We start from the raw sequence: 18,130 nt of genomic DNA, 5'->3' as shown, positions 1-18,130 counted from the left end.
TATTAATTTTTAGCAGACATTTCTTCCGTCTTCAGTGTCACATGATGATCCTTTATCCTAATTTGGTGCTCAAGAAACAATTCATATTTTTTTTTATCAATATTGAAAACTGTTGGGTAATGCTTCCTTTTACAGTCCTGTTACCCATGTACATTCTTTGCACTTATTATAGTAATTACAACTACTTCTAACCCTGAACCTACCCCATAACCCTTGTACTTACCTTATATTAGCCAGTACTTTCTAGATAAGTACATGTAAGTACTGTACTGTAAAAGTAAGCGTTACCAACAGTTGTGCTGCTTAATATTTTTGTGAAATCCATAAAACATTTTTTAGATTAAAAGGAAGGTCAAAACAACAGGATTTATATGAAATAGTAATCTTTTGTAACAATGTACAAGTCTTTACTGACACTTTTGATGTCAGTTTAATAAAAAAAAAAATTCATATGGACGCCAAACTTTTGAACAATAGTATATGCTTGCACAGTCTCACTCTCACACATTCACTCATTCCTTCTTACTCTTTCACTTTACAGAGGGAGAAAGACCACATCCGGAGACCCATGAACGCGTTCATGATCTTCAGCAAGCGGCATCGTGCACTAGTTCATCAGAGACACCCAAACCAGGACAACCGCACTGTTAGCAAGATACTTGGAGAGTGGTGGTATGCCTTGGGACCCAAAGAAAAACAAAAATATCACGACCTCGCATTTCAGGTAATTTTGTCTTACATTTGCAGATATGCTTGTTTAGACTCCTAAATAACCCCTATTAAGTCAATCAAGCCTTTTGTAAATGTTTCTGCCATTCATTCACAGGTGAAGGAGGCACACTTTAAGGCACATCCTGACTGGAAATGGTGTAATAAGGACAGAAAGAAATCCAGCAGCGATGGACGTGGTGTTCCAGGGGGCAAAGACATCCGTGAGAGGAGCATGTCAGAAACCACAGGTGTGGAACAGGACGAGCAGTGCAGCTGTGTTAATGTGAATTATAGTTTCACAACTGATGCACTTTTTAAAGTAATTGTGATCTAATTGGTTCAATATTTTATAAGCCTTTTTAATAGCTGAAAGGATTTTGAATTTTAATTGTATATTGCTTCAGGGCTCAAAAATAAGGATTTTACTTATCTTTTTTTTTTTCCAATTATAAAAAGATAGCTGCAAATTATATATTTGTATTCAATATTTTCAAGAATCTCAAAGACTGCATTAGATTGGGAGAAGAATGATAGCATACTTGGCAAAACATTAGTTTAGATTTGTAGATTAGTCATTCTTCAAGCTAAATCATTTGACTTTTTTTTTTTTTTTTTTTTAAGTCAATGCATAAAATGCATATAGATTATAGATGATCAAGAAATGTAAGATATAGTGCTGAACTATTAGAGCAAGTGTGGTCTCCGCCCCTGTTGTTTACTTCTGGAACAGTCGGGTTCCAGAAGTAAAAATCCCATACGTTTTTTTCCAAAGGGTAATTGATTTTTAACGATAACCTACTGAGAGCTATGAGTTTGGTAATCAATGGTAAATGCTTTTGTTGAAGCCATCAGCTCACAGCTTATTTTTTAATACTCATATTTAGCAGCACAATTCCTGGTGAAAAACTACACTAGCCATGATTGTGCCAAGAAATCTGCACCAATCAGAATTGTGTAGTGCAAATGCACCAAAAGAGCTCTAGGCAACCACCCACTCCCATGAAGCACTGCGAATGGCGAAACAGAGTCAGTCTCCCCACATTCTCAAACTAATTCATTATTTGTGTATATGTGCATTTTTTGCAATAAACTTTTGTTAAATTTTGTTTTTACATGATCAACAACTGAAAAGTGCCCCTATTATGCTAAATTAAAGGTTCATAATTTTGTTTTGGAGGTCTTGTGCAACAGGTTTACATGCATCAAAGGTCACAAAACATTATAATTTTCTCATAATATACATTGCACATTACCTCATTTCTCAGACTCTAAAACAACTCATCCAAAGATTCAGTCTCTTTAAATCCCTCTTTTCCCAAGCCTGCTCTGCTCTGATTGTTGTTATTGGTTTTTTACAGCGCATGTCAGAAACGAAATGGCTGTTATAATATAACAAATGTACATACTGTAAAGACAGTTAATGATGACACTGATTTTACCATATCAATTTGAGCGCAGGAGCGATGATGAAACATTGGAAAATCTAGTTGTTTAACCCAAACCTCCATCGCATGGAGGATCATACATTATGAGATGTTGCAACTATAATTCCTCTACATCAGCATTAACAACAAGTGTATGTCCGTCAGCAAACCGCTGTGTTTATTTCTAATATATTGCTTATGTGGGAAATGTTATATTAACAGTATCAATAACAGTGCATACGTTAGCCAAGCACTAACGTGATTTACTGATGTAAAAAAGTTTGTAAAACAAATCTTGCTCCATTCTCAATTCATTACTCAAAGTAGTAATAATAACAGACAATCTGCATTAATTGGCACAGTTTTAGGTAACAGTGTTCCACAGCTGATCAGCAGAAGAATATCAGTAAGACGTTATGAATGTGGGTTAGCCGGAGACCTACACAATATAAAACCCCAAAACTACTTATTTGCATATCTCGTGTTAACCTTGTGGAGATTTGAGAAACAATTGTCAAAAGGTTAAACTGCTGTTGTATCTCTGTGGTAATTGTAAGTACTGACTCTTCACATCCTCATTCTTTGGAAGTGTTTTCAAAGATCTTCTTGACATGCACACAACACCAACAAGCTGCAGTGTTTGAGGGCGGCCAGTGAAGACCATAGGTGTGAATTATGCAAATGTGTTACATTGTTGCAGGTCAATTAAGTGAGACTGGGATTACTGACGCCTCATTTCGGCAGTTCACAATCGATCCGCTCTTTGATCTTTAAAACTTTGCAGACCTTTTACATTGAAAAAGGGAAAAAATGGATGGGCACTTGTGGCCTGTTGTGTATTTTTTTTTCCTTTGTGAATGCACAAAATGTATATTCAATTCTTCTATTTCAGAACCTCCATCTGTTTCAATGGGGATGGAGCTTAAAGGTGTGGGGCCTGGCATGGTGAGCGTATCAGAGCGAGGCGGAGGTGAAGGACATGGTCAATTGCCCCGTCCTCGTGCCTTCTCTCAGAGCGCCATGCACAATCTGGAGAGGAGCGAGAGAAGCAATCCACAGGCACTCGCTGAGCTCGCACAGGTATTACATGCCCACTTGCGCAAGTGACACATTTTCAGAGATGCACGCTCAACTAACTCTTTCTGTATTTTTAGATGTGTGGCGATGGTGGTCAGGTTGCAAGGCGGGGTGCTCTCTCTCAGACGCAGAGGGGGGTAAGTGAGGACATTACAAGCGATGACGAGCGCATGGTCATCTGTGAAGAAGAGGGGGATGATGATGTCATTGGTGAGTCAGACTTCATTTTTCTGAGACACTTCCACTGGTCCTTGATTCCATAAGGCTCTTTAAAATACATTATTAAGTGAAGATGTACATTTCCTTTTTTATTGCTTATTAGCAATTGTGTCATTTAATTCTGTTGTAACAGTTATTGTTTGCTATTGTCATGTCTTATTCAGAGGACTCATATCCGGGTAGCTCTATTGACCTGAAGTGTAAGGAGAGGGTGACAGACAGTGACAGTGAAAATGGATCTGGGGATGAAGGAGAACGCAAGGTACCATCTCACATATTTTATGTTAATTTGCACAAAAATGTGCTCCTTAAAGGGATAATTCACACAAAAATGAACATTTTGTCATCTTTTACTTTTTACCTTTTAAATCTTTTACCAATTTAGGGTAAAACTGCTTGTCCAAATAGTGAAAGTGAACTGATTTGCTGAAATCAAAAAAGGGATGTGATTTAATAGGTGAGCACTTGCGTATTATTTCCACCCACTACCAAAGAAACCGTCAGTGGCTTCTGCTTGTTCTTAAAGGCTGAATAATTCCAAAATGAACTTGACAGAATTTGACAGATAAATACAACAAAGAATATAATTTACATGTAGTGCATCAATTCTGCGTGGTAAGACTCTCTCACTCTCTCTTTGCGTTTGTGAGAGAAACACAGATTGGTCTCAGCTAAGCAACGGCACCTTCACAATACAGTTTACAGTGCATTGAATACACTGCCTTTGAGATCAATTGCATTAGTGCGCTTTAAAATATATATCTGTGATATAAACTTATACTTAGCCTCTAACTCTGAAACTGGCGTGTGCAATCTAACAATTTATTTGCCAATTGGCTAATGATAGGTAATACTACAGCTATTATACGTTTTTACTATTACAGCTATCAAGATTAACGAATCGTGAGAAGTTTTTAATTTAGATCTATTCCCATCACATAAAATGTTGCCGTGATGAGCATTGAGCAAGCAATGACAGTCTGTTGATTGAATGAAGATCTTACCATTGCAACTCAGTTTCTGCACTCTCTCTAATGCTTTCAGCAATGTAAACACGATGATGTACATACTGTAAGTTTTTGATTTCATAACGAGCTGTCCAGATAAACTCGCGCTGTGTGGAAATATTGTTCTTTGATAGCTTTTTGTATATAATTTGTTCACAATTTAAATACGATTATTTTCATCCTACTAAAAGAAACGATGTGAAGTTGATATTTTAGTCACTGTCTTGACTTACTGATGCATAAACAGTATTGAACGATTTTAAGAGAAAGATTAACTTAGCTGTCTGAACTTGAACAAGTAGGCTACACATCAGAAATTGGTGCTTGGTAGCTCGATCGATTCATTTTCAGACGTTCATCGAGGCCAGCTCTGTATTGGCCCAAGTTGAGGAAACAGTCGTCGGTGAAATGTTTGGACCATGCAAAACTTTGGGAAGTTGTGTCGGCGCATTTGCAGAGAAAATAAGATTAACCCATTGTTTCTTCAGAGGCTTGGATGAAGGAACTAAAAAATACTTTTGTGTTCATTTGTACATCTGAACAATGATCAACAATGCTTCGCTCGTTTGCAAGCCATGATATCTCTGTTGGTCAGAACAGACGCATTAACAGCTGTTCATTCAATTGAAAATTGTTGCACAGAAACGTATGTCTTTGTTATGAACAGGCCTTAAATAAATAAGTAAATAAATGATGTTTTATAAACAAAGTTCGGGAGTTGCACGTTCAAATAAATCATTCCATCAACTCGTCATCAAACAATTACAATGTCTACCCTATCAGCACGAGAGGAAGCATATATATATATATATATATATATATATTCTCTGTCAACTCACCTAACGTTCCTTGACAGTTTCAGCGTCCCTCCACCACCCCGCTCCTCACTCTTGGCTTATTCTTCACAGTCAGGAATACTGGGTTCGGGCCGAATACCGAGCCCGGAGCCCTCTCCTCGGACAGCACGCCAAATACGCATTTATTCTATCTGACTTATTTGTAAGTGTGAACTCGTCGTGAATTACAGCGTTTTGGTGAACTATCCCTTTGAGATGAATTTAGTCCAGCAAAGTAGTATGATATGTAGAACGCTTTGCTTTCTGTTAGAACTAGAAAATTGCTTGTAGTCCTTGAGGTTTTTTCCAAAGTGAATTATTAATGAAGTTTACAGAAGGCCATTGCACTGTATTTTTATTAACTGGTAAAATATCTGTGTCATTGCATTTGCCTGCTGCCTTTGGCATATTTATGTGCTTCTTTTTGCATACGTTCCACTTCTCTCTTTTTCTTTTTCATCAGCGTGTTTTTGCTCCAGTGATTTGCTCTTCGGCTTACGGCCCCGGTCATGGTCGGAGCGTGTCTCTCTCCTCCTACCCCTCTTCTAGACGCTTTAGCGACACTTCCTCGAAAAGAAAACGAACAATGGAGGCAGGTGATGGAGAGCGAAGGGAAGGTGAAGGAGGTGTGTCCCAGTCCTCTGCAGGTCAGTCCATCCTGGTCAGTTCTGGCGGGGGAGTGTCATCAGTTCTTGGAGCGGTGAGAGTGGCGTCCACTGTCGTCACTAATGTTGTGCGTCCTGTGGTCAGCACGCCAGTGCCTATCGCCAGCAAGTCCCCACACGACAGGAAACCCGCTCCACCCCAGACACAGCTTTTCATTGGTCCTGGTGCCACAGGAAACATGGCAACAACTTCTGCTGGAGGGGGTGGGTACTATTCCTCATCATCGCCCAATCCTGTTAGTGGATCAGCAGGTCAAGGGGGGCTGGTGACCAATCTAGTTTTGGGAGGCACATTCCAGGCTCCACCCGCTGTACAGCTTGTCACCCCTCCTCCCCAAAACTCTGCCTCCCCGGCATCGTTTACTCATAGTAACGGTCCGCTGCCTCTGCCCGTGCTGCAGTCGCACATTCTCCCCTCTGCCCCATTACCGCCTTCGTCAGGCCAAAAACCGATTACACAGGTCCAGTACATTCTCCCTACCCTCTCTGCCAACAATCCCAAGAGCCCCTCCCCTCACCAGGCCAGTCAGCCAACCAGTATCTTCACCCTACCCACAGCTCTGCCCACTCACGCCTCACTGGCCAACGGGAAGCAGTCGGGGTACGTCTCCAGTCCTGCTGTGGGAGTTGTTAACCCAGGAGCCAGAGGTGAGGATGCATACATTTAATAAAACAGAACTCAAATACGTGTTAAATACATTGCCATATTAATAGGGCTGGGTATCTGTTCAGATGTTCAAATTCGATTCAATTTCGATTCGCAAGCTCTCAATTCGATTCTCGATTCGACTATAATAAATACAGATGTAATACAAATCCTATTTTTATAAAAAAGAACAGTGAGCGTAAGTTTACAAGTGGTTAATTATTACAAAGAAATTAAGAGCCACAAACCTGTGTATAAAACTCTTTTTATTTTAGGTAGACTACACTAAATGCATACAATGAATAGACAAGATTTTGATGCAAGATGCAAAATTGATGCTGAAAATTGGACAAGTCAGAACAGTCGCACGCCTTATTTTATGTTTAAAGCTGCAGTTCGTAGCTATTTTTGGGTTAAAAATTATACAATAAACATATTTGAGAAAATACATAACCAGCCAGTGTTCAAAACTATCTGCTTGCCTTAGCTCGATTCAAATCGATAAGCTCGTAATTAGGGCTGCATGCAAAATAAAAGTTTATGTTTACATAATGTATGTGGAGGCACTGTGTATAATTATTTTGTATATATATATAAATACACACATATGCATGTATATTTAAGAAAAAATATTTGTATATAAAATATTTATATTTATATATAATATAAATTATATATAAATCTATATACATGAAAATATTTCATAAATATATACAAGCATGTGTGTGTATTTATATTTTTATTTTAATTATACACTGTGCACCCACATATATTATGTAAACACAAACTTTTATTTTGGATGTGATTAATCGCGATTAATCGTTTGACAGCCCTACTTGTAATATTGTTTTTAATTCCAGTGGTACTGGTGGATTTCCGCGGGAGATTCGAGCGTGTCTTTGCGTGATTACTTCACATCTGTACACAAAAAGAAGGAGTCTCGGCTAGTATAAGCTATATTGCGTGTGAGGATGCTGGAGGTGGAGATTTATAGCCTTTTCTCACAGCACTTGATATAATTAAACTTAATAATTGAATTACAGATCCAGAAAAGTTCAAACAACAATCACCAGTGACAACAGATTCACCCGCTGTAAAATGCAAAAGACTTCGTTCGTACTTGAGTGACTACAGAAAAAAAGAGCCATTTTCACAAGATGTAAAATAAATCTCTGATGTCCTCAGAGTGTGTGTGTGAAGTTTTAGCTCAAAATATCCCCAGATATTTTTATATAGCATGTTAAGGTTGTCACTTTTTGAGGGTTTGCAAAAACCCACCATTTTGTGACTGTCCCTTTAAATGCAAATGAGCTGCTGCAGAGGGCGGGGTTTCAAGAGCTTGTGTGTGTGTTAGCAGCTGCAATTTCTTCACACAGACGCACTAAAATGACAGAAACTGTTCTCCCTTTAATGTTAAAACGGAGTCAGTCAAAGATGGAAAAACTCAAGAAGAAGTGACAACATGTAGAATGCAACAGGACGTCTCTGAATGGTTAATTGATGAATTTATGTTGCTGATGATCTTTAATTAATGTGAACCGGGGATTGAACCACCAACCTTGTAGACAACCTACATAAACCACTGTGCCACTGCCGCCCACGCCCATTACATTCATAAGAGCTCTGTTATCAGCCTCACTGTGGAAAATGAAACCGGCATGGAATAGAATGGTTAAGCAACGAGAATGGTTTGGCCCGACAGTGGAAAAGCTGCTATAGATTACACATACATTACACGCACACAAATACGAGCGAAAAACAAATCAGTTTTAGCATAGGTGCCACTACTGTCGCAGGATCTACATACTTCACCTTTAAAGAAATAAAGAAGTCTAAAGGAGCTAATCGTGGGCACATAGCCAGTTTGCCTGAGCTGGAGGAGAAAGTTTACAGAACAGCGCGCTGCGGCTGGGAAAATGTTAACATGTTGTGGACAAACTAATTGGGCACATATACAAGCTGAGGGTGAGTGTGTGGTTGGAAAAGTCTGTCTGTGCGCGTATCATGCTGATGATTCAATTTATGTCACATGTATACAAGTACAAGTATACTCTGGGCTTAATTTGAGCAATTATAAAATAATAGTAAAATAAATTTATTTGAGACAGACAAGGAGTTTAAAGTGGCCGAAGTAACTCTGCATCATGTTTCAAATGGAAACATGTCAACTGAATACTACGGTCACACAATTTACACTTGCAGTGTAGACAGCTTTATGAATTATTACCGGAGGGATTTAATTCTGATGCACCAGTAATATCACAATTTCTTATTCCAGGACATTTCTGGGGTTGTTCACACATGGTCTCTAAGCAGAAAAATTCTGTTAATTTTCAGCAAAACGCATTCAGCAAAATGTGTGAAACTGCCTGTTGTCTCTCTAATTGTATCATTATGTTGGCTTTGGGTTTTACAGGTAGTTCTCTGTAGTTTTGTGCTATGCCAAATAAGACAGTCTGCAAGACCCAATTATTTTAAACACTCTGCCCCCTCTCCTGCAGTGCAAACACAGTCACCAGTCTTGCAGGGCAAGATGCTGGTTCCCATGGCAACAGTGAGGGCTGCTCCTGCCCCCTCTCACCAGTTTCCCCTGGTAGCCCCTCCTCTTCCTGTTCAGAATGGAGCACAGGCAGGAAGCAAGGTGAGATCTCAAATGAGAAATTCGTACATAACAAATTTACACTGAATAGAATACCTGAATTAATCAGCATGTTTTCCTGTTTCCTTTCTGTCTAGATTATTCAGATTGCTCCGATGCCTGTCGTCCAGTCGCAACTCCCCTCCACGGGACCAGCGCAACCCAGGAGCCCATTTTCTGTTACTATGGGAACAGCTACAGTGGTCGCCCCAGGCTCTACCCCGTCTCAGACCGTGCTGCTACCGCCCCCACCAACAAGGTAGATCGCACATTCTCACAGGCATACTTATACTCACCTAGCCGCATATGCTCAAACATCTCCCCCACTCTTATTTGAACAACTCCTACACTGCTGAAGTGCTGCAGCACTAGAGAATAACCCTGCCTTGCTGCTCTCGCTATAAAATCTGGTTTCTGTGAATATTATTTTTTTTTCTCCCACAGAATCACTTATGTACAGTCCACTCCTGGGGTTTCTTCTCCTTTGCCATTAGTTTCTACCACAACAGGTTCCTCTTCTCAGACAGCTCCAGCAACACCTGGATCTACGTATGTGCAATCACCCTTGGCAACCTTTGCAGCGATCGCTCATCCAGGACAAACTTTGGTGCAGCCACTGATTGCAGGTCAGTTGACTTATAATCAATATAATTGAATGAATAAATAAATAAATGTATTTCTATTTAAATGTCTTAGTGTCACATGATCCTTCAAAAATGATTCTAAAATGATATTATTATTATTATTATTATTATTATAAAACTTGAAAACAGTTGTTCTGCTAAATTGTTTTGTGGAAACCATGATGCACCTTTTCAGGATTCTTTGCTGAATTGAATGTTCACAAGAACGGCATTTATTTTAAATAAATCTTTTGTAACACTGTGCTCTTTACTGTGACTTTTGATCAATGTTAATGCATTCTTGCTGAAAAACGTTGAGCAAGCTTTGCAAATAATAAAACAACTTTCCCCACACTTTATGGACTTAATTTCAGTATTTTACTTTTTACAAGCAAATCATCAATCAAATCATTGCAAAAATACACAAGAAGGGCCTGATCAGTTCTATAATAATAAAATAAAAAAATATTATTTGTGTTGTCTTTTTGTGTCAATTTGCATATTGAACGTTTGTAAAGTGTATTGTCTTCTGTTTCCCCAGGTCAGCCGTCACTTCTGGCCCCGGCCCAGTCTCCCAGCGCCCCTCATGCTCCTGCCATCACCGCCATCTACACCCCTACAAATGTGACCTTGGCAACTGGGGTGGTGTCTATGGCGACTGTGTCTCCAAGTGTGGTGTACACTGTGTCCAGTACCTCTGGCCCATCTTCACACATCCTTCCTAAACACACAACACCAAACGCCATGACCTCTGTAACCTTGGATAGGCAGGGGAACATATCTGCACATTCTGAGAGACAGTTGCACCAGGAGAGAACGCTGGACCGGCAGCACACGGACAGTCAGGTTTACACTCAGTCGTCTGAGAGACAGACAGAGAAGATCTCTCTCTTACAGCCTGACAAACAGTTCCAGGTCCCAAATAAGGGTAGTAGCAGCTCAGTTGCGCCTCCACAGGGCACTTCAATGCCACTGCAGCCTGGAAGCCCTGCTCAACCCTCTCATTCTGGTATGATAGACTTTAAGGAGGTCATAGTATACCATTTTACAAAATCTTGATCTTGTTTTTTGGGTGTACTAGAATAGTTTTTCATGCTTGAGTGTTCAAAAAACACCTTATGTTTCACATATTTTATATTGTTGTAGCACCTGACCCAGTCTGTCTGTATGACTGTATAGTTGCAGTCTCTATGAATACCCTTCTTCAGAAAAAGTGCTTACTGAGATGGAGAATAACTCTCTTGTGCTTTGTAACTTTTCAGACCTTTTTCATGCGCAAACGCCAACACGCTAAAGAAAAAAAGCATTATAGGTCCTCTTTAACATCATAACTACACACAGTCCCTCTTTTCTCTCTCAACAGGCAGTGCTCCGGGGACTCCCAAACTGATTACAGCAAGGCCTCCTCAGAAAGTGAAAGCCACAGTGGCCAACATCCCAGTGGGCAGTTATGATGGAGGAGGGAGAGGCAAAGAAAGAGACAAGGAGAGGGACAGGGAGAAAGAAAGAGAGCGAGAGAAAGATAAAGAGAGTGGTAGTCGGTTCTCATTTGAGATAGACAAGGAATCTGAGACGAGCTCTCCAGCAACCCTTCCACCAGAGGAGGGGTCCACAGACTCTGTAGCGGAAAGTGGTACACATGGTGGACGTGGCAAAGAAGCAAACGCTAAGGAGGTTAGGATCATTAACTTGACTGTCAACTACATGATAAACTGAATTATTAATAGTAGTTATATTATTTATTATATCAAAATATTCCCCCAGTTTCACAGACAAGGCCTTGTCCCAGTCTAAAATGTATGTTTGAGCTGAAAGAAAGTTAAAATATGTCAGTGCCATTGCTTTGTCTCAAGATGCACACCAGTAATGTTTTTTTCTAAGGCCCCTTTATAAAAGCTACTTAAATGTCCTAATTGAAGGCCTAATCCTGGCTTACTCTAAGCCCTGTCTGTATATGAAGAGTTCAGATGCAAAAGCCTCTAAATGCCATTTGAAATTTTCTTCTTTAATAATGATTTTTATCAAACTTGTATATTTAAGTTCAGTAATTTCACTTAAATAACAATTAATAGGTAACTATCATTGCCATTTAAGTGAAATCACTGAACTTAAATATACAAGCTTGATAAAAATGATCATTCTAGAAGAAAATTTCAAATGGCACTTAGAGGCTTTTGCATCTGAACTCTTCATATATATATATATATATATATATATATATATATATATATATATATATATATATAATATTTATTCATTGTTTTTTATGATAATGCCAATTCTGTTTTTTTACTCTCCTCAGGCTGAATGGAAGGACTCCCACCCTTCCTCTCCATTACCTCCTCCCTGTGGGTCAGATCCTGCCCCACCTCAGTCTCATAGTGATAAAGATGCACCACCTAAAAAAGTCAAGGCCCGCCCCCCACCACTTAAACGACCATTTGATTCTGTCGACAAGTATGTTTTTCTGAAATGTTTTTTTTTTCTTGTTTTTCTTGAGACTGCTGTGATTTATTTCCAGGTTAATGTATCTCTAATCACCATATGTTTGTACTAACAACCCTCTACGCACACCGAACAATAGAATCGCTATGATATTGAAATGACTGATTCATTTCAACTGAACTTAGGACTGGTGATGGTGCTTAAGATATTGTTGGTCATTCAGTGTTTCTGTAAAAAATTTTTTTAAAAAGATAGTAATTGATAATAGTAATTATATATATATATATATATATATATATATATATATATATATATATATATATATATACGCAACCAGGACGTTTCGCATAGCATTGAACATGGGCTGGCATGCAAATTTTTGGAGGCGTACATATTAATTAGGCCGACTGTTGCATCACAGTCTGTGTTATATGGAGATTTGCCTATTTTTCAGGGGTGTTTTTCAAAAACGAGATTTAAGTAAGAAGGAGAAAACAATAGTGTTTGAGATTCACTGTATGTCATCATGACCATATACTAAACTCTTGTTATTTAACTATGTCAAGATCAATTAAATTTCAAATTCGAGGGCACCTTTAAGGCGCAGTCATATTGATAAAATGTCTCAGACAATAAGGTACATTGTCCAATGAAGTCACTTTCAAACCAAGCAGCTTTCTGTTGGTCAACGTGGTAAATTTGTGTGACCAACTTGAAACCGATGCGAAATCTGCATTTGGAAATCTTTCCCCCATCAAGAAAATTCTAATTATGTGGACTATCATATTGCACTTCTGGTTTTAGTTTGTTTGGCAGACACTTTGCCAAAGCAATGGCATACAACAACATTAGAGACCTTTTATGTTATTACGAGAAGTTTGAAATATTTTTGGTTCATTATGAAACTGTGCATCATTTTGAAACAATTATGTAACAAATTATTATAAAAGTTTCAGTGCCAAAATTGTGTTCAGAACTTTAGAATGTCTTGTCACACAAAAGTGTCACAAATTAGCTTTTGATTGGTGACTTGGAAATATTGTATAATAAATATCGTATAGAAAAATGTATTAGTTGCATTCCTTATCATATCTAGGTTTACATGAAAAAAATAAATAAAAATGTGGCATTCTCAGACTTTAGGAACCACTGCATGTGCAGATTGTTCAGTATCTTGTGACTGGTCATGTGTGCAGGGTCCTGTCAGAGGTGTACTTTGAAGAGCGCTTCGCTGAGCTGCCAGAGTTCCGTCCAGAGGAGGTTCTACCCTCTCCAACCCTGCAGAGTCTGGCCACCTCCCCACGAGCCATACTGGGCAGCTACCGCAGGAAGAGGAAAAACTCCACCGGTGAGAGTAACATTCAGAGCTCTCCACAGACTAATGAGTTATTGAGTTATATGAGTTATGCTGGGTCAGCTAATTTCTTCTTGCATATCAAATCAAAAATCAACTATTCCTCAATCCCACTTCTGTATGCAGACCTGGACTCGTCCACAGAAGATCCTATCTCTCCAAAAAGGAAAAGCCGCCGCAGATCTAGCTGCAGTTCAGAACCCAGCACACCTAAAAGCGCTGCAAAGTGTGAGGGGGAAATTTTCACCTTTGATAGGCCAGGTAATACTCCACTACCCACAAAACCTTCATGATTCTGTAGCCTGTCGTTCTGTAGTTACACGGATTCAACTACATTATAATAACCCTTCTCTCTCTCTGGTAAAGATGGAGAGGATGTACTGGGGGAGCTGGAGTTTGAAAAGGTGCCCTACTCCTCTCTCAGGCGAACTCTTGATCAGAGGAGAGCACTTGTCATGCAGCTATTCCAGGAGCATGGCTTTTTCCCTTCAGGTAATGCACACACTTGTATAGAGTCCTGTACCACCCACACATCTCATAGACAGCACACATAAAGCTCATAAGTGCAATAAAATACAAATCATTCACTACACTAATCTGGTGCAATGGAAATAACATAATTCATGAGACCCACAGTATAATAACATTTTTAAAATTAAAAATATATTATGAATATCTCAGAATGCATGGTTGAATAAGCATAATTATCTGAAATATTTGCCACGCATTTTTCTATAATTAATAGCGATTAACGAAGTGTTTTATATTTTTTCAATCATTCAATCTCCAAATTAATGTAGAAACAATATAAAGGCGGTATATTTTACAGGCATTAAAGTTCTCCATTTCTACAACAGATTTCCGTTAATTGCTGCGAGTCTGTGATGAATTTCCTTCATGCAGGGTTCCTGTCTGTCCTTAATGTCTTTAATTCACTTTTCATAATTTTAAGGACATAAATAGGCTTTCATTTCTCAAACAATGTAATAAAAGTCTTAATTTTAGTTTGAATTGATGGAATAGGTCTTAAATTAAGGAAAGACGAGGTGTATTCAGCCTGATGAGGGGGATGTGATCAAAGCTTGGAGAGGAGCGAAAGCACGTTCCTCTCTCCACTAGGGTTGGTTATCGTTTGGGTTTTATATGATACCAGTACCTACTCTGTATTTTTTAAACGGTTCCTATGCTTAAACGGTTCTTGAAACGGTACTCGAGAAAACAAAACTGCACACATTTTGTCAAAAAATAATGCCCTTTTATTTACAGGCCCAAACTGGACACAATATTAACTTAAATCTTTAAACAATATAAATACTAGTAACATATGGTAATAATATAAACCAATATAAATAAAATTCAGATTTACATAATATCAAATAAAACAATGTAATAATACTGGAGATTAATAGAGATTACTACCAGGGTAAACATGGCTACAGGTTCCCATGTTTTCCCATGGCTTCAGACAATTGGAACACTTAGAGGGCATACTGGCGCGTAATTTTACACGTGAAATGCAGCCAAACCTTGAAACGTTTTGTCTTCGGCATCTTCATTAATCCCCTCGCTATGAGCAGATGTTCCGGAAGTCTCCCGCATATTGATAATGGCTCCCCGATGCCCGCAAATTAGTTAAAATCTCCCGGAATCTAGAGCGCGCATGCGAGACAGACTGTGCTACAAACCGTATAGTGCGTGCACGGCGGAATGGAAGAGAGCGAGAGACTTTGCGTGACTCAGGCACTGAAATTTTTGTTCTTATTTGGTCTGGTTACTACCGTTTACGTCGGAACCGGTTCCCTATTGGCACCGCGTTTCGGTACCCAACCCTACTCTCTACTAGGGGTGGGGGAAAAAATCGTATCTTACATGCATCACGAGACGGACGTTATATATGTATAAATATACAGGTCCTTCTCAAAAAATTAGCATATTGTGATAAAGTTCATTATTTTCCATAATGTTATGCTAAAAATTAAACTTTCATATATTTTAGATTCATTGCACACCAACTGAAATATTTCAGGTCTTTTATTGTTTTAATACTGATGATTTTGGCATACAGCTCTTGAATTCCCAAAATCTCAAAAAATTAGCATATTTCATCCGACCAATAAAAGAAGTGTTTTTAATACAAAAAAAAGTCAGCCTTCAAATAATTATGTTCAGTTATGCACTCAATACTTGGTCGGGAATCCTTTTGCAGTAATGACTGCTTGGCATGGAGGCAATCAGCCTGTGGTTGATAAGACATTGATTAAAATTAAGATACAATTAATATAAAATGAAATTCACTTTAAAGAAGTTTGAGGTCTCTGTGAAAGTTTTAGTGCCGCTTCCAGAACAGCCACGTCCGTAACATTGTTTTTTCCTCATAAATGGGAACACAAAAAAGTCTGAGTCTGAGTTGGGCGTCCCTGGGATAGTCCAATAGTAGTTAACCTCTCCTTTTCAGTTTCTGTCTCCATCTAATGCTGTCTCCTCTCCCCCCCTTTCACCCCTCTTTCTGTCGATCAATAGCTCAAGCTACTGCTGCGTTCCAGGCGCGATACGCTGATATCTTCCCCACTAAGGTGTGCTTACAGCTCAAGATCCGTGAGGTCCGGCAAAAGATCATGCAAACGGCAGCTCCGTCGGAATCGGCTGGCATTTCCGATCTTTCCTCGTTACCGGGGCCTTCTGGGGTGGCGATCAGTGACATGGCTGTGGGGGCAGACCCTCAGGAAAGAGATGTGGAGCGAGAGCGGGAGCTGAACAGCCCAGAGGAGCCCAGAAACGCTGGCGATTCACAGGACTCTACCAGATGAGGTTGACGGGCAAACCAAAAGGATGGTTTGAAGACCAGATGTCTCCCCTCAACATCTGCATGATCTACATTTGTTGTCTTGTCTCTGCTATGACCGACTGCGAAGGACATAGGGAGAAAAAACAAGAGCAAAATTTTCATGTCTATGGTGAAGATGAGGGGAGACGCCTCAAAACACTTTGGAGTTTTAGAGCTTTTCAGTATTTTACGTGACATTGATTTATGAAAACTTTACATTTGACACACGCAAACACTTGCCTACATAAACACAGACACTCTTGAATTTACTGCATTATCCTAGTCATTAGGCTTCCTTTGGACTTTGAAACTAGTGGGCCTGTCCTATATGCCAGTGAAGTCACAGTGCTGCTGATGTCTCTAGAAAGGCGGGATGTATGAGGGCACCCAATCCATTTTCAGACTGAGTTTTGTTCATATGGCCGGATTGGCGGTAGTTTGGCCACAGGTGTTTTTTTAATTGGTTCGTGGGTTACTGCAGGTCATTGTGAGGCGGGCCTCCATTGACCGAGTTTAAGTGAAAATGAAGACTTGGACTTTTATTTTTGATATTTTGTGTTCTTATTTCTGGTGTTTTCATTTGATGACTTTTCACAGAGAGCTTTAAGGCACTGAAAACCTTTGGAGAGGGCCTCTGAACTGCGTGCTGCCATTTGGAAACCTTTCGTCCTATGATTGGCTTTAGTGGTTGTCAGTCAAACTGGAGTCATTCCAAAGCCTCTGATTGGCTAGCCATGAAGGAAAAGGTCATGGAAGGGAAGTCAACAGGCACATTATTGCCATTGATTTATGTTTTCCATATATTAAGAGATTCCACATATTTAAACATTTCTTGCCTTTTTTATTCAACTTTTCATGAGCTGGTGAAGCACAGAGCAATGAGAATGTTGGGAATATATTCTTAAAAAAATTGACCATAAAAATTTTATTAACTTTTTAGAGAAGAAACTTGATTTTTCAACAAGTAATGCTACAGGACATTATGTTATAAAATTATCTCTCATTATTACTGTTCTTATTAATGCTTTGTTGTTCTTGTGGATCTGATCCTTATAACCTATATATACACTGTATTCCTATTAATATACTCTTTCTTTAGCAGAAACAGAGGGATGAGTTCACCCTCTTCCCTCACTCCTAGAGGCACTTCCACTACCTTTTTTTAAACACATTTTTCTCTTTATCTTGGTATTCACAATGTTTTATTTCTTACCAGGAAGTAATTACATAGGCCTTTGATGTAAGACACTCCAAACATCTTTCTAATGGTTGTATACTTTTATTATTATTGTTATTAATTCCATTTGCCACTTACATTCCTCCCCTTCATTCCTCCTCCCGTCACTTTATCGTTCTTTTTTCAATCACTTTAAGGCTGTAAGGTGGGACTGGGAGGCCATCAACGGTGATCTTCCCCTGCACGCTGGTCTTTGTTGTACATAAATACCGTAAGAGTCCAAAGACTCTACCATCAGAATAAAGAGCAAAAGCATCATTGGAAGGAACAAAGCCAGTAACAGGAAATGAAATTGTAAAACAAAAGGATAAATAAAGAAATAGGGTTATAAACTGTTAATGCGTTACCTTGTTTTGCTGCTTTACATATCAGAGAAATACTTTATACTGATAAGTTCTACATTTTAACTGTATCTCTCAGTATA

At 39.0% G+C, this 18,130-nt stretch overlaps 1 protein-coding gene across 1 annotated transcript in view; it reads left to right on the top strand.

The window, feature by feature from the left end:
- The window catches only part of cicb (capicua transcriptional repressor b), a 42,602-nt gene extending 24,557 nt beyond the window's left edge, over positions 1–18,045 (top strand). The window contains exons 6-21 of the mRNA XM_039679538.2: positions 542–724; positions 827–959; positions 3,028–3,215; positions 3,290–3,422; positions 3,596–3,693; positions 5,738–6,587; positions 9,087–9,226; positions 9,322–9,482; positions 9,668–9,849; positions 10,388–10,855; positions 11,210–11,520; positions 12,149–12,303; positions 13,488–13,639; positions 13,772–13,906; positions 14,012–14,137; positions 16,166–18,045. Coding sequence (XP_039535472.2) covers positions 542–724; positions 827–959; positions 3,028–3,215; positions 3,290–3,422; positions 3,596–3,693; positions 5,738–6,587; positions 9,087–9,226; positions 9,322–9,482; positions 9,668–9,849; positions 10,388–10,855; positions 11,210–11,520; positions 12,149–12,303; positions 13,488–13,639; positions 13,772–13,906; positions 14,012–14,137; positions 16,166–16,452 — 3,702 coding nt within the window. The 3' untranslated portion in view covers positions 16,453–18,045. The remainder of the gene's footprint in view (positions 1–541; positions 725–826; positions 960–3,027; positions 3,216–3,289; positions 3,423–3,595; positions 3,694–5,737; positions 6,588–9,086; positions 9,227–9,321; positions 9,483–9,667; positions 9,850–10,387; positions 10,856–11,209; positions 11,521–12,148; positions 12,304–13,487; positions 13,640–13,771; positions 13,907–14,011; positions 14,138–16,165) is intronic.
- The last annotated feature ends 85 nt before the right edge of the window (positions 18,046–18,130 follow it).

The sequence above is a fragment of the Pimephales promelas genome, chromosome 12, assembly GCF_988280905.1.
Source record: "Pimephales promelas chromosome 12, fPimPro1.hap1.1, whole genome shotgun sequence".
In the NCBI taxonomy this organism is placed as follows: domain Eukaryota; kingdom Metazoa; phylum Chordata; class Actinopteri; order Cypriniformes; family Leuciscidae; genus Pimephales; species Pimephales promelas.
Note: the sequence above shows the minus strand (reverse complement) of the source record. Positions and strands in the feature narration are given on the sequence as shown.